At 45.0% G+C, this 27,716-nt stretch overlaps 3 protein-coding genes across 4 annotated transcripts in view; 2 read left to right on the forward strand and 1 right to left on the reverse strand.

Moving 5' to 3' along the window:
• rab6ba (RAB6B, member RAS oncogene family a) overlaps nt 1-18,049 on the forward strand; it is a gene marked incomplete at both ends in the record, with an annotated part of 71,708 nt that extends 53,659 nt beyond the window's left edge. Inside the window, 3 exons of one of the 2 annotated variants that reach the window (XM_080536207.1) lie at nt 2,207-2,300; nt 9,255-9,321; nt 17,985-18,049. In XM_080536207.1, coding sequence (XP_080392333.1) covers nt 2,207-2,300; nt 9,255-9,321; nt 17,985-18,049 — 226 coding nt within the window. The remainder of the gene's footprint in view (nt 1-2,206; nt 2,301-9,254; nt 9,322-17,984) is intronic. The other variant, XM_080536208.1, reaches the window with a different exon arrangement.
• Nucleotides 3,739-5,394, forward strand: LOC308162104 (E3 ubiquitin-protein ligase TRIM21-like; the record flags this gene model as incomplete). The annotated part of the gene is made up of 1 exon (XM_080536206.1): nt 3,739-5,394. One exon carries the CDS (start codon nt 3,739-3,741, stop codon nt 5,365-5,367), a length of 1,629 nt encoding a protein of 542 aa, XP_080392332.1. The 3' UTR covers nt 5,368-5,394.
• A 3,347-nt stretch (nt 18,050-21,396) lies between the features above and the next one.
• Nucleotides 21,397-26,784, reverse strand: LOC308161884 (E3 ubiquitin-protein ligase RNF186; the record flags this gene model as incomplete). The annotated part of the gene is made up of 2 exons (XM_080535962.1): nt 21,397-21,526; nt 26,555-26,784. 2 exons carry the CDS (start codon nt 26,782-26,784, stop codon nt 21,397-21,399), a joined length of 360 nt encoding a protein of 119 aa, XP_080392088.1.
• Between the last annotated feature and the right edge of the window lie 932 nt (nt 26,785-27,716).

Raw genomic sequence — 27,716 nt, forward strand, 5'->3', positions numbered from 1 at the left:
GAAAGACAGTACCTGGTAACACTTTGCATGAAGTTTCCCCTATACCTGTGTAGTTACTCTGCAACAACAACAACAACAACAACAACAACAACAACACCAACAACACAACCACAACCACAACAACCACAACCACAACCACAACAACAACCACAACAACCACAACCACAACCACAACCACAACAACAACAACCACAACCACAACCACCACAACAACCACAACCACCACATCAACAACAACCACAACAACCACAACCACAACAACAACCACAACAACAACCACCACAACCACAACAACCACCACCACAACAACCACAACAACCACAACCACCACAACCACCACAACCACCACCACAACAACACCTTAATGTTACACAGTACATTAGTAATTGTGTTGTAATTGCAATGTAACGGAACTCCAACTCACAGCGGAGCCACACAGATATCGGGGCAGTAGGATAGTGACAGTATGTCTCCTTGGGATGTCTGGGACCCATCCTGGCTGCTGTTAGACAGATTAGAGGCCGTCCAACACTGATGGAGAACTGAAGGGATGGGCTTTATCAGAAGGTGAGCTGCCACCGCTAAGAGAAAGCAGAAAGCTTTATACCACCGAATGGACTGGCTTGGATATTTAGGAAGACACATGTTGTAGCGTAATGTTAGTGTTGAAATGTATTCCTCCATTCATATTATGCAGTAGACTTGCAGGGCTCGGGTATGTCTGAGGATGAATGAACCAATGTGCTCATTAAGATGGAACTCTGAGGAGGTATGTCTCCATAAATAGCCTTTGTGCGAGTCTCTGTGATGTGTCACTGTTATGTAAATAATCTACAGTGCGTTACAGTTACAGCGCTGTGGTTCTGTTCTTACTAGCGACGCTTCTCTCATTTCCCTTAGTCATTCTGTCACAGTCTTATCCCTGGTCGATCTCTATCCCCTATAATCCCCTTAGATTTATGAACGTTGACCTTTTTTCGCTGCTGTCCTTGACAGATGATAATGTTCGCTCTAAAGGATATTATACTGGGGGGAATGTATTTTCATGGAGATTTGGGTGGGGTCTGTTGCTGTTGGTCTAGTATGGATGGATGGACAGTATACCTTGTTATAAATGTGTTCCTCCTATACTAGCAGTCCCTGCGCCTCAGGAAAAACGAATGTAAATGAATCCAAGTCTAAAGCTGTGGTAAATATGGGTGTTACTCCTCTTCAGATTCTCTCTGTGCTGAGAGCAGAACAAAGGAGACAGGCGGGTTACATCATCATGCCCGTCTCTGAAGACCACTGGCACTGGGACTTAAGCACACTTGTGTTACCAGGCGGAGGCTGAGGCTGGGTAGTCTGTCTGCAGGACATCATTAGATACCTGACACTCTCGCTTCCCCACAATCCCAGGAACCCGGGAATGGGCTAATTCATTAGAGTGTCATACAAATGGGCTGTAATTATTTTCTCAAGCCACAACACAATTAATCAGCGTTCGCTATTAATTAATTAACGCCTCTAGCTGCCTCGCTATGACACGGCTGTGAATGCAGCAGTAGAATGATGTGGTTGACTGGGGGAGTGTTGTCGTCTGTGTGCTCCAGTATCTCTCACCTTTTATCTCCTAAATACAATGTGTCGTAGTAGCAAACAATGGGGTAGAGTTAGTAGCTTGCTCTTAGCGGGGATCGAACTCACGACCACCAGTCCTGCGAGAGGTAACTGGCTTGGTCGAGATGCTAACAGGCTTTATACAGAGTCGTTACGGTATGATAGATAACAAACTGCTGTCCACCCCCCGCACCAACCTACGGACCTTTGGGGGGACCTTTGGGGACAGAGCCTTCAGCGTGGCCGCACCTACTCTCTGGAACTCCCTCCCCATAGTGATCTGCAACGCCCCCACCCACCCTGGACTCCTTCAAATCAGCCCTCAAAACACATCTGTTCTCCAAGGCCTTTGGCCCCTAGTCACTGTTTCTGTTTTGCTTTGTTTGTTTGCTGTTTTGTCTGTCTGATCATTTCCCTTGAATTGTAAAGCGTCCTTGGGTCATTTGAAAGGCGCTATAGAAATTAAAGTTATTATTATTATTATTATTATTATTAATAATAATAATAAACTATGTTGTATGTATAGTGTGCTATTATCTAACTATTTCGGAATTATATGAACATGATTCAGCAGTTTGTTGAGGATTGTGAATGTTCTCATTCGCAGGCAAATCACTATTGAGGAAGGTGAGCAGAGGGCCAAGGAGCTGAGCGTCATGTTCATAGAGACCAGCGCCAAGACGGGCTACAACGTCAAACAGGTGAGAGACCCACCGTGAGCTTAGAATGATAAGGTTCTATCTCCGTTTAGAATGATAAGGTTCTATCTCCGTTTAGAATGATAAGGTTCTATCTCCGTTTAGAATGATAAGGTTCTATCTCTGTTTAGAACAGACCTGGGCATTGTACGGCCCCCGGGCCGCATGCAGCCCTATGGCTGTCCCTGGCTGGCCCTGCGTGAGGCAAAAAAATGTTTTTTTCATAATAATAGAAATAACATGTAAATTAGTGTAGGCAAATGCGTCCAGTACAATTGCATTGCTTTTATTTTGAAGGCGACAATTTTTATTTTCAATTGACGTTTGTGCGTGCGTGACTATGTTACACATCTTCACTGTAATGTGCAGTTGGAGAGATGCTGAGGAGAGAAATGTCTGCTCGTTAAACAGAGAAAGATTGTTGCAGAGTGTTGGGTTTTTAACAAGACCAGGGGCCTCATTCATAGAAAGTACTTTGGATCAAATGTTGATCTTACCCGTGTCGTACGTAGAAAACCACGTCAACGTAGTGATTTATACAATTTCAACGTGAGTCAATTTGACCGTGGAAATGATCGTAGCTCGACGTCGAGTATTCATTTTTCACAAGCCACTTTAGTTTCACTTTGCATGAATTACAGTAGGCAGTGCGGCTCACATGCCTGTAATAACTCTGCATAACCAGTAGGTAATGTGCGTACGTCAAGGTCAATACCCGACGTAGAGCTACGATCGTTTCCACGGTCAAATCGACTCAAGTTGAAACTGTATAAATCACTACGTTGACGTGGTTTTCAACATTTTATCCAAAGTACTTTCTATAAATGAGGCCCCTGATCACAAATATTATTGTGATTACAGTTTATACTGACTGGGAACAATATGATGATTGATGATTCTTAATGACAGGTAAGAAGAGCGTGTCTGTAAAAGCACATGTTAGAAACAGAGCAGCCTGTAAAGGGTTAACTCTGTTCCAGGGAGGAGAGCTGTACTGGGAGGGGAGGAGCATGTCAACGTCAGGCAGCTGAAATGAAACTAAACTGTGTAGAGACGTAAAGTGTGTCGTGGACAAGGGCAGACTCTCTCAAACTTGTTAGATATTGTCCTCAAACAGGCATCTATCACACATACAGTAGAAAGGACAGAGAGACAGCATCTACACTCTCACAGAATCACAGACAGGTGAGTTGAGAGACTTACAGTGACATGTCAAGATAAACTATTGTGTAGTCTCTACCAGTTTGGTTTATAGACAGTTCAGCATGTAAAACGTATTGATTTGTTTGAAGGACATTTTCTATGTGATGTAGAATAATGTTATCATCATTGGTCGCTGTATAATCTCATAAGGCAGTCTTGACAGCTCCATAGCTGAAACTATCGAGATCTGATTGATTCCAGGAAATGCTTTATGGTGTCACCTTTGGTCTCTCTAGATATGGCTTCCTCCAGCAGTCTCCTGTCTGAGGAGCAGTTCCTGTGTTCTGTCTGTCTGGATGTGTTCACTGACCCAGTCACTATTCCATGTGGACACAACTTCTGCATGGCCTGTATCAGAGGATACTGGGACACCAGCGAATTGTGTCTGTGTCCGTTGTGTAAGGAAACGTTCTATGGAAGACCTGAGCTTCGCGTCAACACAACGCTTAGAGAGGTTGTAGAGAAATTCAAGACAATGAGAGTCAGGGCTGAAGATGAGTCCCCTGCCGAACCTGGACAAGTGTCATGTGACGTCTGCACTGGGACGAAGCTCAAGGCTCTGAAGTCCTGCCTGGTGTGTCTGACCTCTTACTGTGAGACTCACCTGGAGCCTCATCAGAGAGTCGCAGGCTTAAAGAGACACAAGCTGATCGACCCTGTGGAGAACCTGGAAGACAGGATGTGTAAGAAGCACGACAGACCCCTGGAGCTGTTCTGTAGGAGTGATGAAATGTGTGTGTGTCAGTTCTGCACTGAGACAGACCACAAGACCCATGACACCGTCCCCATAGAGGAGGAGTATGGACAGAGGAAGGCTCAGCTGGGGAAGACAGAGGCAGATGTTCAGCAGATGATCCAGGAGCGACTGCAGAAGGTTTCAGAGATCAAACACTCAGTAGATCTTAGTAAGAAAGATGCACAGAGAGAGAAAGCAGACAGCGTACAGGTCTTCACTGCTCTGGTGGACTCCATGAAGAGAAGCCAGGCTGAGCTCCTTGACGTGATCGAGGAGAAGCAGAAAGCAGCAGAGAGGCGGGCTGAAGGGCTGATTAAAGAGCTGGAGCAGGAAATCACTGAGCTACAGAGGAGAAGCACTGAGCTGGAGCAGCTCTCACACACTGAGGACCACCTCCACCTCCTCCAGAGCTTCCCTTCCCTGTCCACCCCTCCACACACCAAGGACTGGTCTGAGGTCAGGGTTCACAGTGATCTCTACGTGGGGACTGTGAGGAGAGCTGTGTCTCAGCTGGAGGAGACACTTACGAGCGAAGTGAAGAAGTTGTGCGATGTTGAGCTGAAGATGATTCAGCAGTATGCAGTGGACGTGACTCTGGACCCTGATACAGCACATCCCTGTCTCATTCTGTCTGAGGATGGGAAACAAGTGAGACCTGGAGACACAAGAAAGAATGTCCCTGATAACACAGAGAGGTTTTCCCTGTGTGTCTTTGTCTTGGGAAAGGAGGGTTTCTCCTCAGGGAGGTTTTACTATGAAGTGGAGGTGAAGGAGAAGACTGGGTGGTCTGTAGGAGTGGCCAGAGAGTCCATCAACAGGAAGGGGCAGATCACACTGAGCCCTGTGAAAGGATACTGGACTGTCTGGTTGAGGAATGGAAATGAGTACAGGGCACTCGCTGGCCCTGGTGTCCCCCTGTCCCTGAGAGAGAAGCCCCAGAAGGTGGGGGTGTTTGTGGATTATGAGGAGGGCCAGGTCTCCTTTTATGATGTGGAGGCCAGGTCTCTGATCTACTCTTTCACTGGCTGCACCTTCACTGACAAACTCTATCCATTCTTCAGCCCTTACCTGAATGATGGTGGTAAAAACTCTGCCCCTCTGACCATCTCTCCTGTCAATCATGCTGACTGACCAAGCAGTAAAATAAGCATTTAGATTAATCTTTATCTGTTGTCACTCATTAGGAAAGATTATGGTATATTTCCCCACACAGAGTAATTTCTGATCTGGTTATGGTTTGTTATCATATATTTTGTGCTCTCAGTGTGTCTGCTAGATGGTGAATATGCAGCAGCAATGTCAGATACAGTAAAATAGGTAAACATTACAATAATAACTAGCTAATAATGAAAATACAGTATGAGAGCATCTGATTTATAATAATGTGAACACCCAGAGAAGTCAAACAGTCTCATGTATGTAGAGTCCTGTGTTCTTATGAGTCTGGAGAGGCTGGGCTGTCTCTGCATGTGTGTGACGTAATTGCATTTAACAGAATGTACGTTTGATAATAATGTTATTGATTTAATGGCTTGCAAAGGGAATCAGATATGATTAAACAGTTTAATAAGGGTGACTGTGATTGTAATATGATACACATCTTCTGTACGTGATGTTATAAGTTTGTCTACTGGTCCGGCCCTCAACAATAGTCCCGGTTTCTCATGTGGCCCATTGTGAGAATGAATTGCCCACCCCTGGTTTAGAATGATACGGTTCTATCTCCGTTTAGAATGATAAGGTTCTATCTCCGTTTAGAATGATAAGGTTCTATCTCCGTTTAGAATGATAAGGTTCTATCTCCGTTTAGAATGATAAGGTTCTATCTCTGTCTAGGGCAGTTCAGAGATATCGAGCGTCAAAGTTTTTACATTCCATTATGTTTTGTGAGATGGAACCTTTGTATTTTATTAATTACTAACTCAAAAATGTCAACATTTTAAAAATAACACCACACAGGCATTAATAAACACCTAATGGATCAGATTATGTAAAAAAAACTAAATTTTGACAAAAATGGAGATAGAACCTTATAATTCTAAGGTCACGACATGTCTGCGGCCGTGTGCGTGTATGTGCGTGTACGTACGTGCGTGCGGCCGTGTGCGTGTGCGTGAGTAACACTAATGTATTTTCCCTGACTGAATAATACACTCAGAGCTGATTCACACCTGGTAAGTGTGGGTTGTCTGTAAGAGAACGGGGTATATAGTCAGAATCTACTGTAACACTAATGTACTAACACGCAGGAAGTGCGCTTGAGAGAGAGAGCTGGGAGTTCTCTGATGAGTGGGTTGGACAGACGCACCAGCTACCTTGGTTGATACAGATCTGTCCACCCACACACCATACATACAGGGACCTGTGACGCCAGCGTTACTGCCCTCGCCCCCTGTAGGAAACACAGATCTGGACCGCAGGCTGAGCTGATGGGACAGAGAAGGAAGAGACAGTCTGTCTGAGGTCACTGATGTGATGGGAAGACTGGCCTTGGCTCATAGAGGTCATCATGATGTCTTTCTGCTTTCTCTCTCTCCATCTCTCTCCATCTCTGTCTCTGTCTCTGTCTCTGTCTCTGTCTCTGTCTCTGTCTCTGTCTGTCTCTGTCTCTGTCTCTGTCTCTCTCCATCTCTCTCTCTCCATCTCTCTCTCTGTCTCTCTCTCTCCATCTCTCTCTCTCTCCATCTCTCTCTCTCTCTCTCCATCTCTCTCTCTCTCCATCTCTCTCTCTCTCTCTGTCTCTCTCTATCTCTGTCTCTCTCTCTCTCCCCATCTCTCTCTCCATCTCTCTCTCTCTCTCCCCATCTCTCTCTCTCCATCTCTCTCTCTCTCTTCATCTATCCATCTCTCTCTCCATCTCTCTCTCCATCTCTCTCTCTCTCTCTCTCTCTCTCTCTCTCTTTAAAACAGCTGGTTGTTGTAAAGCAACAACAGCCGTCTGTATAGTTAATGAATTGTCCGATAAAGACCAGCTGAACAGAACAGTAACAGCAGCAGAGCTATTATCGTGTCTGTGTGTTTATGAAGGGAACCATTGGCAGACGTGTCTGGTCTCTCCCAGTACTGAGGCAAACACAACTTCCATTCTTTTATTCTCCTCCAGGATGGCTAAGGATGGGAGGAGGGCAAGGAGGGGAGAGACCAGAGCAGAACTGATAAAACAAAAGGCTGTACGCCTGCTCCCAAAGAGCCCTCTGTTAGCCCTGGCTGTGTCACCCCTCCACCATTGTAACCTTGTACAATTGATACCAGGCTAGGGGGCTAATTTACGCTTCTGTTCATTCTAGAAAGGTACTCGATCTAGATCCATCTGTCAGTCATGATGTTGGTTGATGAGGTGGATAGCTGTAGTATAGTGTTACGTTCTTCACTTGACAGGGGACATGTTGTACATGCTGTCCCAGATACACTGGAGTATGGTTTATGGTTTATCTCTATTTCTTTGGCTGTCAAAAACAATAACTTGAAGGCGTTTAGCCAAACTGCCCTCTTTTCTACTTCTCTTCCTTGCCTCGAGCGCCCTCAAACTGTTCCATGTATTCATGGCCAGATGGGTGTGTTTTATGAGCCTGGATCGAAGGGAAAGGAGGTCTGGAACGTGTCTGTGCTGTTTAATGTCGTTAGGAAACGGGCCAGGGAATAAAGATACGGTGGTTACTGGACGGCATCATAGTCTCATATGGTTTTACCCATGATGCACTGCAATAAATGGAAGATGGCTGGGGGCGTTGGATCACGAGATGACTGAGAGAGAGAGAGATGGAGAGAGAGAGAGAGGGAGAGAGAGATGGAGAGAGAGAGAGAGATGGAGAGAGATGGAGAGAGAGAGATGGAGAGAGAGAGATGGAGAAATAGAGAGAGAGAGAGAGAGAGAGAGAGAGGGAGAGAGAGATGGAGAGAGAGAGATGGAGAGAGAGAGATGGAGAGAGAGAGAGGGAGAGAGAGATGGAGAGAGAGAGATGGAGAGAGAGAGAGATGGAGAGAGAGAGAGAGATGGAGAGAGAGGGAGAGAGATGGAGAGAGAGAGAGAGAGATGGAGAGAGAGGGAGAGAGATGGAGAGAGATGGAGAGAGAGATGGAGAGATGGAGAGAGAGAGAGAGATGGAGAGAGAGAGATGGAGAGAGAGAGAGAGAGATGGAGAGAGAGATGGAGAGATGGAGAGAGAGGGAGAGAGATGGAGAGAGAGATGGAGAGATGGAGAGAGAGAGAGAGAGAAAATACATAACTCTTTTATGTATTTAACAACCCCATTCATGGGGGCATTGGATCACGAGAGGACTTCCTAGAAGTAATTATTTTCTTCTTTAGGTCTTTCTTCTTTTGGTACAAAAAAGAGTTTCATGTAAGGTCCAATGAAGGTCATACAAAGATAATTTGATGGATGAATTGCTTGTGTAGACGTAGCTAACACAGCTAACATCCATCCACACCAAAAAGGCATTAAATAGCCCCTCTGACATTTCTTTTGGTCGACATCCTTGTTGTAACCTCTGCCTGCGCGATGTCAGGTGATCTGTCACACTGTGGCACGCTGGGACCTGTCCTGTCCCTGTGGCCATCATGGGGAACAAACTAGCATGAGCCACTGAGAGGCCTCTGGGAGGTCGTTTACCTCCTATAATGGGCCATTCCTCTTGTGCCTGTAATGTTGGAGATGTGCCGTAATTGACTCGAGTGTAATGAGATGGGCAGTAGACCCCGGAACGGCACACAAGCCTTAAGTGGTGTGAGGGAAAGGGTATGTCACGTTGGCTGTCATCCCAACTGTCATGTGTGTGTGAGAAAATGGTATGGTTTCAAGAGCAGTACCGCAGTGCATGCTGGGAGCCTCTTGTCTGAGGGGGCTGATGGGGTCCACAGGTGACGGGGGTGGGGGGATGTCCTGGTTACAGACATGTCGTCGCAGCACCCTGACTCTCTCTCTTCTCTCTTCTCTCTCTCTTCTCTCTCTTCTCTCTCTCTCTTCTCTCTCTCTCTCTCTCTCTTCTCTCTCTCTTCTCTCTCTCTCTCTTTTCAGCTGTTCCGCCGCGTGGCCGCGGCGCTGCCGGGGATGGAGAGCATGCAGGAGACAAGCAAAGAAGGAAGTATCCTTTTACCGCAGAGCCACTCAGGCTTCAACACAATATTATATATATATATGTGTCCTCAAGGTAACAAGGTAGTCCTGCTGTGCTCTCAAGGTAACAGTGTTGAAAAGGTTTCAAAATGTCAGTTCCAGCACAGTTTGTCGGGTCTTTAAATGGTAAATGGTAAATGGACTGCACTTATATAGCGCCTTTTTTGCTGCTGCAAAAAGCTTTTTTAAAGCTGCGCTTTGCAACGGCCTCTCATCCACCCATTCACACACACATTCACACACCAATGGCGGCAAGCTGCCATGCAAGGCGCCGGCCCGCTCACTGGGAGCAATTTTGGGGTTCAGTGTCTTGCCCAAGGACACTTCGACATGTGGCTAGCCGGGGCTCGAACCACCGATCTGCCAACCTTGTGATCATTAGGCGGCGACTCTACCTCCTGTGCCACAGCTATCAAGTAGACCCAGCATCTAGATACAGTACATCTAGATACAGTAGACCCAGCATCTAGATACAGTAGACCCAGCATCTAGATACAGGACATTTCAAATCAAAACAATTTAGAACACACACTGCCCTGAATGAAAAGATAAGTTAAAGCCCAGGACACTTGTTGACATGTGGGTACGTTGGACAAACAGGGACATCTTTGAAATGTGATATCTAGGTTGGCTTACAGTAGTGAGCAGGAGACTGAGGCGTCAACGGACCTCTTTTCTCTCCTCACCCTCTCCGCTCTCTCCTTGTTTAGTCCGACATCCCCCCGGAGTAAAAGCATGACTCCCGTGTTCAGCTACACATCCAATTAAATTAGCTTTTCTGCCTGCGACCGGCTGTGTTTGAGCAGCGGGGCCTGACAGACAGAGGGGTGAGAGGGTTCTTACAGCGGGTGTCGTGTCACGTGTCCGGTGGTGGGTGACAGGCAGGCCTTGGCTGGGTGATTTAATGCAGTGACAGGAGTCATCCGCCTTCAGTCGTCAGTCACAGAGCCACCCTGGCTCCGCTCATCCATTGATGCCAAGTGTGGATGTCACAGTGTGATGTGAGCGCGGAGACAGGGGTGGCTGCTTTTTCTTTTCTTCTTTTTTTTTGTACTCCACCCCAGGACTTGAAAACTAAGCAACTGCCATGCTGTTCTTTGTGCTGAAGAAAGAGACCATCCTGTTTTGGAGCCGAGCAGCTGGGAGTTTAACTCAGTCTGTCATTGTCAAGAACAGAATAGAACAACAATATACAGCAGCGTACACAATTATTTGACTTAAGCCACTCCCACTTTGACTTAAGCCACTCCCACTTTGACACAAGCTCCGCCCACTTTGACACAAGCTCCGCCCACTAACTGTCTAAGCCACTCACTCCCACTTTGACACAAGCTCCGCCCACTAACTGTCTAAGCCACTCCCACTTTGACACAAGCTCCGCCCACTTTGACACAAGCTCCGCCCACTTTGACACAAGCTCCGCCCACTTTGACACAAGCTCCGCCCACTAACTGTCTAAGCCACTCACTCCCACTTTGACACAAGCTCCTCCCACTAACTGTCTAAGCCACTCCCACTTTGACACAAGCTCCGCCCACTTTGACACAAGCTCCGCCCACTAACTGTCTAAACCACTCCCACTTTGACACAAGCTCCGCCCACTTTGACACAAGCTCCGCCCACTTTGATACAAGCTCCGCCCACTAACTGTCTAAGCCACTCCCACTCTGACACAAGCTCCGCCCACTTTGATTATTTGCTCATTTTCTAATTTTACCGCAGAGCCTGAAATTGAAATACGTTCAGTTGGTGTTTCCCACTGATCTTTGGTACACAGCCTGGGTTTTTAAAAGTTAATTACCTTTTCATTTGTGATGCAATTTTGCAATGATAATAGTTCAAACCTATAACTTTGTCTTTGCCGCGTCCCCTCTATCCCCTGCATAGGAATCATTCTGTTTATCAGCTTGTCACTACAAACTGAACAAATGGAGAGGGAACACAACTACCCAGCAATGCTACGGGGAGACTGACTGGGGAGGCTTAAACACGTCTAGTAAGACTTAAACACGTCTAGTAAGACTTAGTAAGTTGTGTGGCTGAGAGGGAAAAGTGTCGACGGGACAACATTATTCCAGTCACTCTACACATTATTTATTTTTTTACTACAAAGCATTAAGTTTAGTGCAAATCCAGCACACGATGTTTTCACACTGTGGCCTGTGTGAAGAATCGTCCCACCATGGCCTGTGTGGAGAATAATCATGTTATGGGTATGCTTGTCAGTGGCAGGGACTGAATATGTCAGGATCTAGAGAACAGTGAGAGATGTGCAGCGAAGCCTCAGTCATATGAAGTCTCAGCCTTGCCCTGATGGGGTTTTTGACAGACCTCAGACAGGCTCCTTCAATATCCTCACTAACCATGTTCTAACCACCTGATGTGGTGCACTTGATTCTAATTCTACGCATTTTAAAGTAGTAATAAATGTGGGAGTGTCCTAACTTTTTCCTCACAAGAAAATTGCATTTCTATTAACTACATGTTACTAATTATGTTTAAAGACATTCATTCGTCATATTACATCTCTCAATATTGTTAAAAATTAAGATCAAATGTCCTTAAATATGTTGAAAAAGGCAAAGATGTTCATGGGGTGTCCCTAACCCTATCTTCTTCACATGACTGTAACCAGTCAGTTACACTCCGCCATTCAGAGACGATGATGTCAGAAGATGGATGGACAGGAGGATGGGGTCCCTCCCTGCACAAACAGATACTGTATGTCGGCCATAGTGTTCTGAATCAATTTGTGTAAATGGCCCAACGTTTCATCTCTGTCCCTAGTGTAAGTGGCCCCCTAAGGGCAGTCTGGGCTCTCACTGGCCCCGCGTCGCTCATTACCTCTTTAATGGACCAGAGCATCTCTGCTAGGCTCCTGGATCAGCCAGAGACCGTCTGCATCTCTGGGCCATAATGGATCATCTTTGTAAATTAGTATTCCGGGAAGACACAACAATATTATTTTTACACCTCAAGAATCAAGGTTTGAATTCTCTTCAAGGGGAGGCTGTGGCGCAGGAGGTAGAGTCGCCGTCTAATGATCGCAAGGTTGGCAGATCGGCGGTTCGAGCCCCGGCTGGCCACATGTCGAGATGTCCTTGGGCAAGACACTGAACCCCCACTTGCTCCCAGTGAGCGGGCCGGCGCCTTGCATGGTAGCTTGGCCGCCTTTGGTGTGTGAATGGGTGAATGAGAGGCCGTTGTAAAGCGCTTTGGATAAAGCCACGCCACTCTATCCCACCTGGAGAGGGGAAACAGCTACGCGAGACTGCTCTTCGTGGACTTCAGCTCCGCCTTTAACACCATCCTTCCAGACAGGCTAGTGACCAAACTACTAGACCTGGGTCTATCACACTCTATATGTGCGTGGATCAAGGACTTCCTGACCGACCGCCCCCAGAGGGTGCGGGTGGGCCCCCACACCTCCACAGCCCTCAGCCTCAGCACTGGGTCACCCCAGGGCTGCGTGCTAAGCCCCATCCTCTACAACCTCTACACCCACGACTTCACCCCCATCCACCCCAGCAACTACATCGTAAAGTTTGCAGACGACACCACCGTGGTGGGATGTATCTCGGGGGGGGACGAGGCGGCGTACAGGGATGAGGTAGAGCAATTGAGCAAGCTGTGCAAGGTTAACAACCTGCTGCTAAACAAGTCAAAGACCCAGGAATTCATCGTAGACTTCAGGAGGAAAAAGTCAGAGATCCTGCCCCTGCTCATCGACGGAGAGAGCGTGGAGATAGTCTCAAACCTCCGATTCCTGGGACACAACATGCGGGATGACCTGGCCTGGAAGGACAACACTAAAGGCACCATCAAGAGGGCACAACAGCGGCTATACACCCTGAGATGCCTCAAGAAACAACACAGCAAGAAGGAGATGCTGGTGGCCTTCTACCACGGCGCAGTGGAGAGCATCCTCACCTTCGGCATCTCCAACTGGTTCCACAGCTGCACGGCAGCGGAGAGAAGCGAGCTACAGAGAGTCGTGAGAACAGCACAGAAGATCACCGGCGCCCCCCTCCCCTCTCTGGAGGAGCTGTACAAAACATGCTGTCTCAGGAGGGCCTCCAAGATCTCCAAGGACCCGACCCACCCTGGGCACGAACACTTTGTCAAGCTGCCCTCGAACAGGAGGTACAGGACCCCGGCCGCTAAGACAAACAGACTGAAGGACAGCTTCTACCACAGGGCCGTCAAGGCCCTGAACACAGAAAAGGCCTAAGTTCTGGGCCCAGGACAGTCCGGACGGATTGTATGGCAGCTAGTGCTGAGGCACAAACATGTACATTTTCAAGCCTGCAAACTGTGACACTTTAAAATAATGTGAAAAAATACTTTCTTGTGAAATATGACAACCCTAGTTGACTATCTGTGCAGTATAGTACAGTGGATTGTGTACATAGCCTCTATTGATGTAAACCAGCTCCTTACCTTCTTGTGATTTTATGCATCTATGCTTTTTCTAAAATGTGTTTCTTTTTCCTTTCCTAAACACCAGGGGAGCCTCCTCTCCTAAATTTCGTTGTTTGGTACCTGTACTGTAGCAATGACAAATAAAGTCTATCTATCTATCTAAAGGCGCTATGTAAGTGCAGTCCATTTACCATTTACCATTCTCTTGATCAATAAGACAACTTTACTTTGTGAACCCAGAATACCTTCAGTGGATAACGGTTGATAATGGTTCAGACACATTTTCCAGCTTGGTTTTGTTCAGCCATTCCAGTTGTTGTGACCAGAAGTGTACATACTGCAGTCTAAAGACTTTCCATGAACCACAAGTCCACCTCTTCAAAGACTGTTTACAACACATGTTGTCTCAGCTGAGCTGTATAGCGGTGAACATAATCTTGGTACCAGGGCAACATTATGTTAGGGTTATATCAGGCAACGTTACATCACAAACTGAAGAGCCTGAGGACAACTTAGCCCACTTGGCTCTGAACCCTCCGCACCCTCCAACCCTCCAACCCCTAGTGTGACACTGGGTCAACTACCCTTCCACACATACAGGCCTCTAATAGGGCTTTGGCTTGCTTTGGCTTGCTTGCTTGTCATCATGCTGGCTGCAGACAGGCCTCACACAACCTGACATTAACGTTGTTGTTCCACCTCTGACAGCGCCAGTCTCTGTGGTCATGGGATTTATGGAAAATCATGTTAATGTGTGCTTCCAGCACTCTCATTAATGGTTCCATGTGAAGCTGTTCTGACAAGGTTTGCTTCTCACTTGCCATTTGTTTTTGTAAATCTAATATTTTATCTTTTCATGTTCCATGTTTTTCTGAGTTTAAGTTTTCCGAATTTCCTGATCTGATCAGACTGTTGTTGTGTGACTTACGGAGGTCAGAGGTCACAGAGGTCGTCTTAACAGTCAAACATCCTTCATCACCTGGCAGGAATGGTGCTTTATGTTTTTCATACGGTAGTCCAATTAACACACACCCGAGGTTCAGCCAATTACCTCAAGAATCATATTATACTCAAATATTAATTATATTATACTCAAGATTTTAATTGAACGTAATGCAGGTGTGAGGCTGGTGTGGTGAAGGGGGGGTGGGTGAGGAGGGAGTGATTGGTTATGACAGGCCACACACACACACACACACACACACACACACACACACACACACCAGGAGGGTGTGGTGCATGGCAGGGGAAAGCCCATCACATACGTGGGATTCAACAGATCTCTCTCTTGGGGTGTAGTGGAATGTATGTACTCTTACATTGGGCTTTTACTATATACAAACATAAACTATATATATACTATATACAAACATAAACTCAAACATGTACAACACATTGGTGCTTAAGGGACATAAAATAGAAGCCAGCTTTGCTTTTTCTTTAACAGTCCCTCAGGTATTGGCAGTTAAAACACACACATGCACACACACACACACACACACACACACACACATGCACACACACACACACACACACACACACAAACACACTCACACACACACACTCACACTCACACACACACACACACACACACACACACACACACACACACACACACACACAGAGACAGGCAGTTATGTGTATTTCATGTCAGATGTTTCCTGACCGTTCCATTGCTGTTGTTCCTCTGGTTTATGTTCCAGGTGACACTCTGGCCATTTAGGATGGAGGGGGGCGTAAGGATAGATATTTAGACAATATTTATGAGGACCATTTCTTGTAATTGCCTTTTAAGATTTGGGCTGGGGGGTGTTGAATGGGGGGTGTTGAAGGGGGTGTTGAAGACCCCTGATTTATGACGGTGTCACGGTTCTCGGGGCACGCACCTACTCTGGCTTTAGACCCTGCATGTAATCTCCCCTGCAGAGGGGAGGAGGGGGGAAGGAGAGGGGAGGTGGAGAGGAGAGGAGAGGGGAGGAGGAGTGGAGAGGAGAGGTGGGGAGGAGAGGAGGAGGTGGGGGGGAGGTGGAGAGGAGAGGAGAGGGGAGGTGGAGAGGGGAGGGGAGGGGAGGTGGTGAGGAGAGGAAGCAGAGGAGAGGAGGAGGAGAGGTGGAGAGGGGGAGAGGAGGAGGAGGAGAGGAGAGGGGAGGTGGGGTTGCTAGCCTCTGTGAGAGCGGGGTCGTCCATGTTAATAGAAATCAGTAGAGCAGCCTGGCTCTCCCTCCTGTGTGGCCTGGTTAGCTAACCCCCCACCTCCCCTCTCCTCTGACCTGTTTACTAATGAATCACAAACTCACATTTGAAATATTTTCATCCGCCACACGCCCTCTTTGTACGATTACCTTCATCCTATCATTCTGGAACAAATTGTCTGTCTTCTGGAAAAAAAACAAAGCCTTTGTCAGTTTGTCTAGTTAGTGAAAAGTGGAATAATTTGTCACCCTGCTCATTTATAACAGTTTCCTGATGTTGCTTAATGTGCTGTAGTGATTAGTGTCTCATCAGTCTCATGTGAGACAGATGCAGTTGGCTGATGACGAGGTCGGTGTTGATGTGAACAGTGCTGACACAGCGTGGATGCTCACCTGCAACATGGAAAGCATTTACAATGCACATTGTGCAGCCCTCATCATTTAAATACCCTGGTAGCACACTACAATAAGCCTGTCAGTGTGGGTGTAGGTAGAGGTGTCAGTAGGTAGAGGTGTCAGTAGGTAGATGTTGTCATATTGAGGGCGGGGCCTCCCTGGACCCGCCCCCTCCCCTGCTGATGCAGTAACAAGGGGCCAGTAATCCTGGACCGCTGAAGGCTCATTTGGTTTGGTAATGGTTTGGTTCACTGGGGCGGGGCTTCAAAAAAACGACCCTAGATCAACTGGAAACCCTTCAGTTGACACCTGCAGGCCGACACACAGTACTTATGCAAAGCTGAAGATGGACACACACACACACACACACACACACACATACCACACTCGTACGTTCAAGGGTAGACACAATATGACAGCTGGTGATGTCCTTGGAAACCTCCTTTGCTTTTAAATTCCCCCAGTCTCTCAGGACTGTGAAGCGAGTGTGTAAATAGTAGGCTATGTGCTGTAGTGTGTCAGGCAGGTGACATCACTATGACGTCACCAATGAGCAGTCTTACATTTCAACCACTGGTCTTGTAAGTCTATTCTGTTTGGCATCCTTGGGATGTTATACTAGATTTTCTTCAACAAAGGTAATTGGTGGCTTTTGGTTTCACACTGTGAATTTATGTTAATTACAGGCTAAGTCGCTATGTCTAACGCCCACACAACATGGTTAGGTTTGTTTAATTCCTCTTCCCTTTGTGATTTATATTAACCTGTCAATGTAAAATCTCTGTCTTACTGGGTGGTTAGCGTACTGTTTGACGCCTACGTGGATTTAATAGTTGAACGAGGATGCTTCAGTAAATCTGTGAACAACAGCACCGCCTAGTGGCATGTCAATCACACTACAGCCCCCGTTAGAAAAGTACCCTGCTAGGCCGGTAGGAGGCAGTAACATCATTTCTAAATGACTGTGAGAGACACTGTCAGAATCCTGATACCTTTATCCTTATTATATGTCTTTCTTTCCACTGTCACCATGATTTGAAGGGATAAGTGTTTCTACAATTACAATGTTTTCACCTATCCTAAATGTGGTCATCAATGTATGAGATGCGGAAGGGCAACAATTTTAGTACTAAATGTAAGTATTTAATTATTTTCTGTTATCTTTCCAGTCTCATATTTTAGGTTGTACACCTGGGAGATACGGCACAACTCATTATGACTGTTTAGTTTGGATTAACATAACAGGTCTGTCTGGTTGGTGATTGTTGCCTGTTTTAGAATGAAGATGACTGTTATGCAGATGACTGTTATGCAGGAGTGTCCAACTGAAGGATAAGAGCTACTGGGACCACTGATGCATATGTTACGGTACATGTGGGATAACTAGGGTTAGGGTTAGGGTTAGGTGCTAGGGTGCTAGGGTTAAGGTTAGGGGTAGGGTTAGGGTTAGGGTTAGACATGCCAGCATGTACCAAATCGACGTAGCACCTAACCCTAGTTTTCCCACATGTACCGTATTCCCACATGTACTGTAACATAGGAGTTACACCTAAACTACGGGTTCATACATTGTTTGTACATGTATGCTGTCATGGTGATATCCTTAATAACCTTCCCTCAGTGATTGACATCAAGCTGGACAAACCACAGGAGCCCCAGACCACCGAAGGAGGATGTTCCTGTTAATACCCGACACCTGATTGGGCGATTTCATTTACACCACATGCTTGTTGTGTTGCTTCCTATTGGTTAGCCTCCAGTTGAGTTTTCAGATGAGGGATTTGGCCTCTTCATCTGAATATCGGTCATCGGTTGGAACGACAGTCACATCAATTTCAGTTGTAAAATAGTAATAGTGTACATTTGGTTTATTAACCAAATAAATGCCATAAATTCTAAAAAATTCAAAAATGACAAAACAATGAACAAAAAGCCCCCAAAATCCCAAACATGTGTATAGTCTTTTAGAGAAGTAGAACGGTAGTATTTCTTTTTCTTTTGTATTTTTGTATATTGAAGGAAATGCTCTGAGATGATGCAGAAAACCTTGTTGAATGATTGGAGGAACAGGCGGTCCAATGGCTGGAGAGCAAACTGAACAGTAACTTCTGACTGAGTATCTAATGCATGTATTTAAATAGTCTTTTTTTTTACCATAGGTACTGTCTATTGGTGTACACACGTTTTCAAGCAAGTAAATGCTTAACTTAAGACCTGTGAAATGCACTCTCTTTGAAATGTCATTGTTTTGCTTCACAATTCTGTGGAACTGATACTTGAGTTTAGACCACCTTTCCATATGTCAAATATAGCGCGCGCGAGTGTGTGTGTAAATGTAAAAACGCTTTCTATATAGGCAACTTTAGAATGCAATCATAGAGGGCACCTGCCAAACTGTGTCATTCTAGGACCCCATGTTCTTGTCACAATCGTGACGTTAGAATTATAAGGTTCTATCTCCATTTTTGTCAAAATTTAGTTTTTTTTACATAATCTGATCCATTAGGTGTTTATTAATGCCTGTGTGGTGTTATTTTTTAAAATGTTGACATTTTTTAGTTAGTAATTCATAAAATACAAAGGTTCCATCTCACAAAACATCATGGAATGTAAAAACTTTGACGCTCAATATCTCTGAACTGCCCTAAACAGAGATAGAACCTTATCATTCTAAACGGAGATAGAACCTTCTCATTCTAAACGGAGATAGAACCTTATCATTCTAAACGGAGATAGAACCTTATCATTCTAAACGGAGATAGAACCTTATCATTCTAAACGGAGATAGAACCTTATCATTCTAAACGGAGATAGAACCTTCTCATTCTAAACGGATAGAACCTTCTCATTCTAAACGGAGATAGAACCTTATCATTCTAAATGGAGATAGAACCTTATCATTCTAAACGGAGATAGAACCTGATCATTCTAAACGGAGATAGAACCTTATCATTCTAAACGGAGATAGAACCTTATCATTCTAAACGGAGATAGAACCTTATCATTCTAAACAGAGATAGAACCTTATCATTCTAAACGGAGATAGAACCTTATCATTCTAAACGGAGATAGAACCTTATCATTCTAAACGGAGATAGAACCTTATCATTCTAAACGGAGATAGAACCTTCTCATTCTAAACGGAGATAGAACCTTATCATTCTAAACGGAGATAGAACCTTATCATTCTAAACGGAGATAGAACCTTCTCAACCTTCTCCCCCCCCCCCCCCTCACTGCCATGACCCCTGACCCCTGCGTCTGCTGCACTGTATCATATCTGTGTCTGTGGTTAGTAGATTTAGTTCACATATTAACGAGCAGCGGACAGCAGGTCTGCAGAATCAAAGGCCTTGTCGTGCCTCTAGACAGGAAGTCATTACTTACAAGGTTTCCGGTAAAAAAACTAAAAAAAAGAAGAAAAACAAACAAAAAAGAAAGTTCACAGAGTAAACTCCAACTGGTCGTGGTGTGAACAGTTAGTTACATTCCTGTCAAATAAACCAAGAAAATACTAATTTGCACATTGTAGACCTTTCAGGTTAATATGAAGTTGTGAAGCACTTCATTGTAAATATACATCCAGATTATTAAGGACTGCTCCATTCGTCATCAAACTGTGTCATATGATGTGTCCCCCACAATGATGGAATTGACTTTGTTGCCTGTGTATTTAAAAAAAAAAAAAAAAACGTTACTACTACTGAAGTTGGCATTATGCAATGTTGGCATTTTTATAGCTTTGCAGTGGAAGTTAATACAACCGAATCTGGTCCTGTTTTTAGAGCCAGGTAACTTAACGTCCTGGTTTTATGGTCAACCAAATGATCAGAACACCTTATTATTTTATTTGAAATGTCTTTCAAGTGAGACCTTAATGCACTTTTTAAGAACATGTTTGAGAGTCAGTGGGAAAATGTAGTCTTTAGTCTTACAGAAACACTGTAAAAATGAGTATGATCATAATCGTCATAAACATTTGGAGTACTGTGTCTTTAAGGGTAGTGTAGAATTAAGTATTTGTGAACTCTCTTCAAAAGTGAAGCACTTGTGTGAATACTGGTGAACTCAGTCCTTAACCACCTAATGAGCCAAATAATAGTCTCTACGTTGGAGCCAGCCTCAGAATGGAGTTGGTTGGACACTCTGCAGTTGGTTTAACTCTGCAGTTGGTTTAACTCTGCAGTTGGTTTAACTCTGCAGTTGGTTTAACTCTGCAGTTGGTTTAACTCTGCAGTTGGTTTAACTCTGCAGTTGGTTTAGGATTGTAAAAGACGGTTGAATCCCCGATGCTGAGTCACAGAACAACTCCCTCAGAGAGAGAAGCTTAACGGCATATCATCATAGTCTGCTTCCTAGTTATCGCTCCTACACAGCCTGTATCTGTCCAGTCTGTGACTGCTGTTACTAGAAGTGAGACGCCTGAAACATACTTCAGACTGTTTTAGATATCAACATATCTGGCCTGCGTTTGTTTTTAAGCAGCCTCAACTCAAACTTTCCCATTTCTAAATGTTGATACTGTGAACAGGAAGGGAAGGGAAGGGACACAGGACCTATACTAGAGTAGTCAAGGCTTTTAACAATGCCTAAATGAAGAAGACCCAAATGTGAACTGTCATCCCCTTAATCCTACCCACTACTAAAGCCACCGGCACCAAAAAAAAAAGAGTGGATATGTCACCACGTCGTGTCAAACCTCTGCGTTGTTTACCTCTTTCTGTTACATTTCTTCCCTTTTTGTTCTGATAACGTATTATTACCCTGGTGCCTAAGAATGTATCGCTCTCAATTTACTGACTATCTTATGGAGTTTTGATTTGTAAGGGGAGCACTTTTGGGGGAGGGGTGGGGGGTATTTATTTGGTTGACGCATTGATTGATTAATTGCCATGTACACATGTTCATATTTGTTTTCTGTTTCTTCTTCTCCGCCCCCCTAATCTGGGCATAGCACCCTAATCTGGGCATAGCACCCTCCTTTCCCACAAGAGTAGAACTGTAGTTACATTCCGGAGGAGGTGGAAGCATGTTTAGGATGATGCAGAAACACCACAGCAGCCAGAATGCGAGAATGTCCACTTGACTCCTGTGAGTTTTGGGTTCTGCTGTTGAGGGTGGAGGGTGAGGTCGTCCTTGAGGGTGCAGGGTGAGAGGTCGTCCCTGAGGGTGGAGGGTGAGGTCGTCCCTGAGGGTGTGTGTTCCCTGTCACAGCTCTGTGGAGCAGACTTGGTTGATTCAGAGCTGGCTCTCCATCCCCACTGTATAGAGATCTAGCATGTCTGTCCCAAATGATCAATAAAGATGTCTTATTACCAAACATAGCTTCTTCTTGTTCTTTGTTTTTGAGGTGTGGCGTGTGAGAGTGTGAACTGGTTGATATGCGTGTGTCTCAACGGCCAAAGCCTGAGACTTGGCAGCTCTGATCAGTGATATTACTAATGCCAGTTTATAACTGATCTCTCCCAAACAGGTGTTTCCACCTTTCTCACAGGTGTGTACATGTTTATTCACCTGCTATGGTGGGAACCAGCATGCCGCTGATCTACTAATGATGCTTGCTTCCCTTCAGCACACTGGCAGCAATGGTTAAGCTGTAGGCCTATATTGACACACAAATCGTAAGATAATTGTTCCTATTGTCTGTATTGTAATATGGCTGCCTGTCCGTCATGGAAACTTAAACAAGACAAACGTGGCCATGTGCGCCATCGTCCCAAGTGCTGCGTTGTTTTGCTGCCTGGGGCCTTTCCACCTCCAGGTTTTTGCCCAACCTGGATCCAAAATAATGGAAAATGCCTCAGGAGTGTGTGTGTTAACTGCTGCCAGTGTTTAAACTCACTCTAACCAGATGAGGCTGCATAGAGATGTCATCTTCAGGCCTGGTATCACACATGCCATCTCACAGTCACAACTCTCTGTTCAGAAAGACAGAAACATGAGAAATGACTCGTTCGGGTCGAAACATCTTAATGAACTGGGACGTGTTGGGAGCAGTAACCAGGGTACGGTTAATAATTATATTTCATTTAATTTAATACGGTTATAATCTCTCATTACTCACTTCTTCTTTTGCCACATGAGGTGACACCCAATAATAAGTCCATGATAAGTCTGAGAGACATTAGCATTGGCCTGTCCCAGCCTGTTCGGTTACCATGACAACACCTCACTCACCGTGACAATAGGTCAAACCAGTCCTCATTTAGAGCAGGAGTATTTATTTTTTAATTCACAAATATCAACAATGTCTATCAAAGTAATCTAACCTCTTTGTCTTTCAGGGTTTTTGTCTACAGTTTAACTGCAACAGTCTGTCGGCGTGACACACATGTGCATGTTCATTGTGTACAGTGTGTGGATTAAAGTGAGTGTGTGTGTACTTGAGCCAGTGTGTGTGTACATGTGCGAGGCATATCTAACACACTTGGGGAAAGGCCATTTCCATGGGCGAGATGATGTGGTATTCTGGTCCAGTATCTGGCAGTGTGCGACCAGACAGATGATCTGGTATTCTGGTCCAGTATCTGGCAGTGTGCGACCAGACAGATGATCTGGTATTCTGGTCCAGTATCTGGCAGTGTGCGACCAGACAGATGATCTGGTATTCTGGTCCAGTATCTGGCAGTGTGCGACCAGACAGATGATCTGGTATTCTGGTCCAGTATCTGGCAGTGTGCGACCAGACAGATGATCTGGTATTCTGGTCCAGTATCTGGCAGTGTGCGACCAGACAGATGATCTGGTATTCTGGTCCAGTATCTGGCAGTGTGCGACCAGACAGATGAGATGATCTGGTATTCTGGTCCAGTATCTGGCAGTGTGCGACCAGACAGATGATCTGGTATTCTGGTCCAGTATCTGGCAGTGTGCGACCAGACAGATGAGATGATCTGGTATTCTGGTCCAGTATCTGGCAGTGTGCGACCAGACAGATGAGATGATCTGGTGTTCTGGTCCAGTATCTGGCAGTGTGCGACCAGACAGATGATCTGGTATTCTGGTCCAGTATCTGGCAGTGTGCGACCAGACAGATGAGATGATCTGGTATTCTGGTCCAGTATCTGGCAGTGTGCGACCAGACAGATGATCTGGTATTCTGGTCCAGTATCTGGCAGTGTGCGACCAGACAGATGATCTGGTATTCTGGTCCAGTATCTGGCAGTGTGCGACCAGACAGATGAGATGATCTGGTATTCTGGTCCAGTATCTGGCAGTGTGCGACCAGACAGATGATCTGGTATTCTGGTCCAGTATCTGGCAGTGTGCGACCAGACAGATGAGATGATCTGGTATTCTGGTCCAGTATCTGGCAGTGTGCGACCAGACAGATGAGATGATCTGGTATTCTGGTCCAGTATCTGGCAGTGTGCGACCAGACAGATGCTAAATGAAAAGAGAGCTCATAATCCACTTACATGGATGACTGAGGCCTTTGTGGTGATGTATTGTTGTGTAGCATGGCCCACCAAGGTAATCTTGGACATATTATAGGATTGAGATGATCCCTTTTGCATCATTGTTTTTTCACAGACAAGTGTTTCATTTCTCATGGGTGATGTGGAGAAGCTATGTGAAAGCTAGGTAAAAGCTAGGAGAAAGCTAGGAGAAAGCTAGGTGAAAGCTAGGAGAAAGCTAGGTGAAAGCTAGGAGAAAGCTAGGTGAAAGCTAGGTGAAATGGCCTGTTGTCCACCGGCCTGTTTCAGTACAAAGCTACAAACTGCCTCATTATGAAGACTTGCCTAACTATCTCCCAACTGACACGAGCCATGCGCTCCGTATTTACATTTGAAAATGTAATTAATAACAACTTAATAACCATCTGCTCAGATAATCTCTATAAAACAAGACAAATGACCTGGGTGGATGTATAATTCTGGCACTCTATTTTAATTATTAGGGCACTGATTGTCACTTAAATCGCCTGAGGCAACGCAGATGGCCACAGTAAACCAAACCAAATACAAACTGTAATACTCTCTGACCCTTCACATGTCTTATTACACTGATATGACGTGATCTTAGAATGATACGGTTCTATCTCCGTTTAGAATGATACGGTTCTATCTCCGTTTAGAATGATAAGGTTCTATCTCCGTTTAGAATGACAAGGTTCTATCTCCGTTTAGAATGATAAGGTTCTATCTCCGTTTAGGGCAGTTCAGAGATATTGAGCGTCAACGTTTTTACATCCCATTATGTTCTGTGAGATGGAACCTTTGTATTTGTATTAATTAACTAACTCAAAAATGTCAACATTTTAAAAATAACACCACACAGGCATTAATAAACACCCAATGGATCAGATTATGTAAAAAAAACTCAATTTCGACCAAAAATGGAGATAGAACCTTATAATTCTAACATCACGATGAGTCTAATGAACTAAGACCAATGAATAAATAAAACATACATGCAAGGGTTTTATCAAATACATATTTTTTATTTAAAAATAACTTAAATAAAATTCACATAAATACAAAAGCTAGTAATAAATTAAATGCTCTGTGTGTAGACGGTGTGTGATTAGATTTGGGTAGAGGGACGTCCTCGGCTGGCCATCTGTTGGGTGGGGGTTCGGGGGTTCGGGCTTCTGCGGGGGACGCCCGCCTGCTCTGTCGGGGCAGCTGAACCAAATCCTGCTGCACCAGCTGTGAGGAATTAAGTCTAGAATAGCTAATGGGGTGACAGGGCATCTGCAGTAGTTTCACTGCTTCTCAACAATAAAGCCACTCTTGTTAGAAACATATGGATGCATGCTTCATTCTAATCGTCTGTCTCTGAGCCTTTGTCCCAGGGTGGTGCGGTTGACTGATATCCTCTGGTAATGTATACCGAGTTTAAAAAAGGCAGTTTGTGTTCCATAATGAACTGATTGGCACCCCACAGTTGATAGTTGGTGTCACCCCTGGTGTGTTAGCGTCTCCTAAAGGGTTTCTCCAGTGTCAGTAGTCGGTAGCCTGCGCCAGGATTTCATCTCTCTGTTGATACAAATCAAACAACAACAAATAATTAGTACACACAACAGATGCAGTGGCTCACTAAAGAAGGACACAATAAGGGATTAAACACTTTCTGCATGTGATCACCACGTTTAAATGCATCTGTAAAGTTATGTTCACCGAAAACATTATAAACAAAGTTGGAGTGTTTTTATTTGTGAGTGTAACCATAGTAACATACGGTTGGTATTTAAGTAAATCCAACTACTAGACCATGGAAAATTCCTCCATAATAATAACAACGAAAGCGCTTTGAGTTGCATTTCACGTATGAAAGGCGCTATATAAATAAAGCTTTACTTACTTGCTTTACTTACTAATAACTTTTATTTGTATAGCACTTTTCCTGTAAATGTTGCAGCTCAAAGTGCTCCAATCAATATATAATCATAATTTAATTATTTAGTCATTTAAAGGCAGATGGGTTTTTAGTCTTGACTTGAACATATTAATGTTCTCAACAGAACAGGGTCATAGTAGGACGGCTGTTTGAATTATGAAATGTGGCTACCACATTATGCAACAGCACAGCGTCTTCATAGAGCACAATGATAAGAAAAAATCTTTTTTTAGGTCAATTACAAGTGATCAGGACTTACACATTATTGCAGCCAGGCACGATTCTCTCTTGATGCTGCTTGGTGAGACTAAACCTCCTCAGGAAGGCTGGAAGTCTGAGCTTTGTCCTGGAACACTTTGAAGAGGCGCTGAGAAGAAAGAGAGAGAGAGAGAGAGACCGTTAGAGCATATACCTGACACTGTGGCACCAGAGTACACTGATCAACTGATGTCAGACAACCATTAGGTGTGTGTGTGTGTGTGTGTGTGTGTGTGTGTGCGTGCGTGTGTGTGTGCGTGGAGAGTGCTGATTGAGGAGAACAATCCAATCAGCCAGATGTCCACTGGTGCATCAGGCCTACCTGTTAAGTGTCCTTTCAGTCACTAAGTAACTAAGGTCAGAGGTCATTGCACCTCAAATAGGGTAGCCTACTCACCCACTGATCTGTATAGACCCAGTCCCTTATATACAGTACGTAGGACTACTCACCATTCTGCTTGTGGAGACGGCTGTGCCTGTCCATTAGCTTCCCCCACCCTCTCCTCCACAACCTCTTCTTTGACCTCCTCCTCTTCCTCCTCATCCTCCTCCTCCTCCTCTTCCTCCGAGGTCTCCGGTATCTGGTCCCACAGTCTGGAGTTGACCCACAGGGCCTCTTGCAGGCTGAGCCCGCGGCCCACGCAGGTCATCCGGCGGCACAGTGGGCAGCTGACAGTGAGCAGGCCGCTCTTGGCCTGAGACATGGTCTCCAGACAGGGGGCACAGAAGGTGTGTCTGCAGTGCAGCACCCTGGGGATCCGTTCCTGGCGGGAGTAGGCCTGGTAGCACACGCCACACTCCCTGTCCTCACACAGCACCATGGCTGGGCCTAGCTGGAGCTTGAGCCTGGGCTGGAGCACTAGACACCTTAGCCTAGATGGGTACTGTAGTTGGGGCGAGGAGGACACGGCAGACCTTCCTGGATGGTAAACTGAGGTGGTAAGTAAGGTGGTGAGTCAGGTGAAGGGCTACTGGAAGGTAGGGTTTTGAGGGTAGACTTGCACTTTTAGGCTTTAAGTCTATGAAAAATCCGCGGAAGATATCGTGATGGTTGTTCTGATCCCAGTTTTGCAGTTTGCTTCTCTCTGTGATCAAAGAGATTTGGAAATATACATCCTCAGTGATTAGCCTGTCATATTAGAGATCATATAAGTGTATAATGTACTTTTACTAACAAACTTTTAGCATGTAGAGAAAAAAAAGCAATGCTATAAATTTGTGGGATAGATATCAAAGATAGATATATACATCTTGTTTCTTACGAGAGATTATCTATATCATTAAAATAAATCCTTTACATGCACATAGACACAAGCTACTCAGGACTCTTATTTCAGAGTACAAGGCAAAGCTTACCAGGGGGGTATTCCATCAACATCGCTAAAGGACAATCCAGGCTTATTTTGATAAATCCCGCAAGATTTATACAAAAATCCAGCCTTATAAGTCTTGCGAGACTTATCAAAATAAGCCTGGATTTCCCTTTAGTGACGTTGATAGAACACCCCCCAGGAACTGAATAGTGTCTCTGAAAATACATGGACAAATATTGACAATTTCTGTCCAACGTCATCCTACAGTACAAATAACACACTCATAATTAGTTTGCTTAATAAAGTAGTACGTAGTTCAACACAACATTTAAAATATACTTACAAACAGGGGATATAAATATTCCAAGTGTAGCTAAATGTAAAGTGATAGTTGTTCTAGTCCAGAGAAAGCAGTTGTTCTTCCCACTTAAGTTGTTTAC

This window comes from Nansenia antarctica (genome assembly GCF_963989245.1).
Source record: "Nansenia antarctica genome assembly, chromosome: 7".
NCBI classification, from domain to species: domain Eukaryota; kingdom Metazoa; phylum Chordata; class Actinopteri; order Argentiniformes; family Microstomatidae; genus Nansenia; species Nansenia antarctica.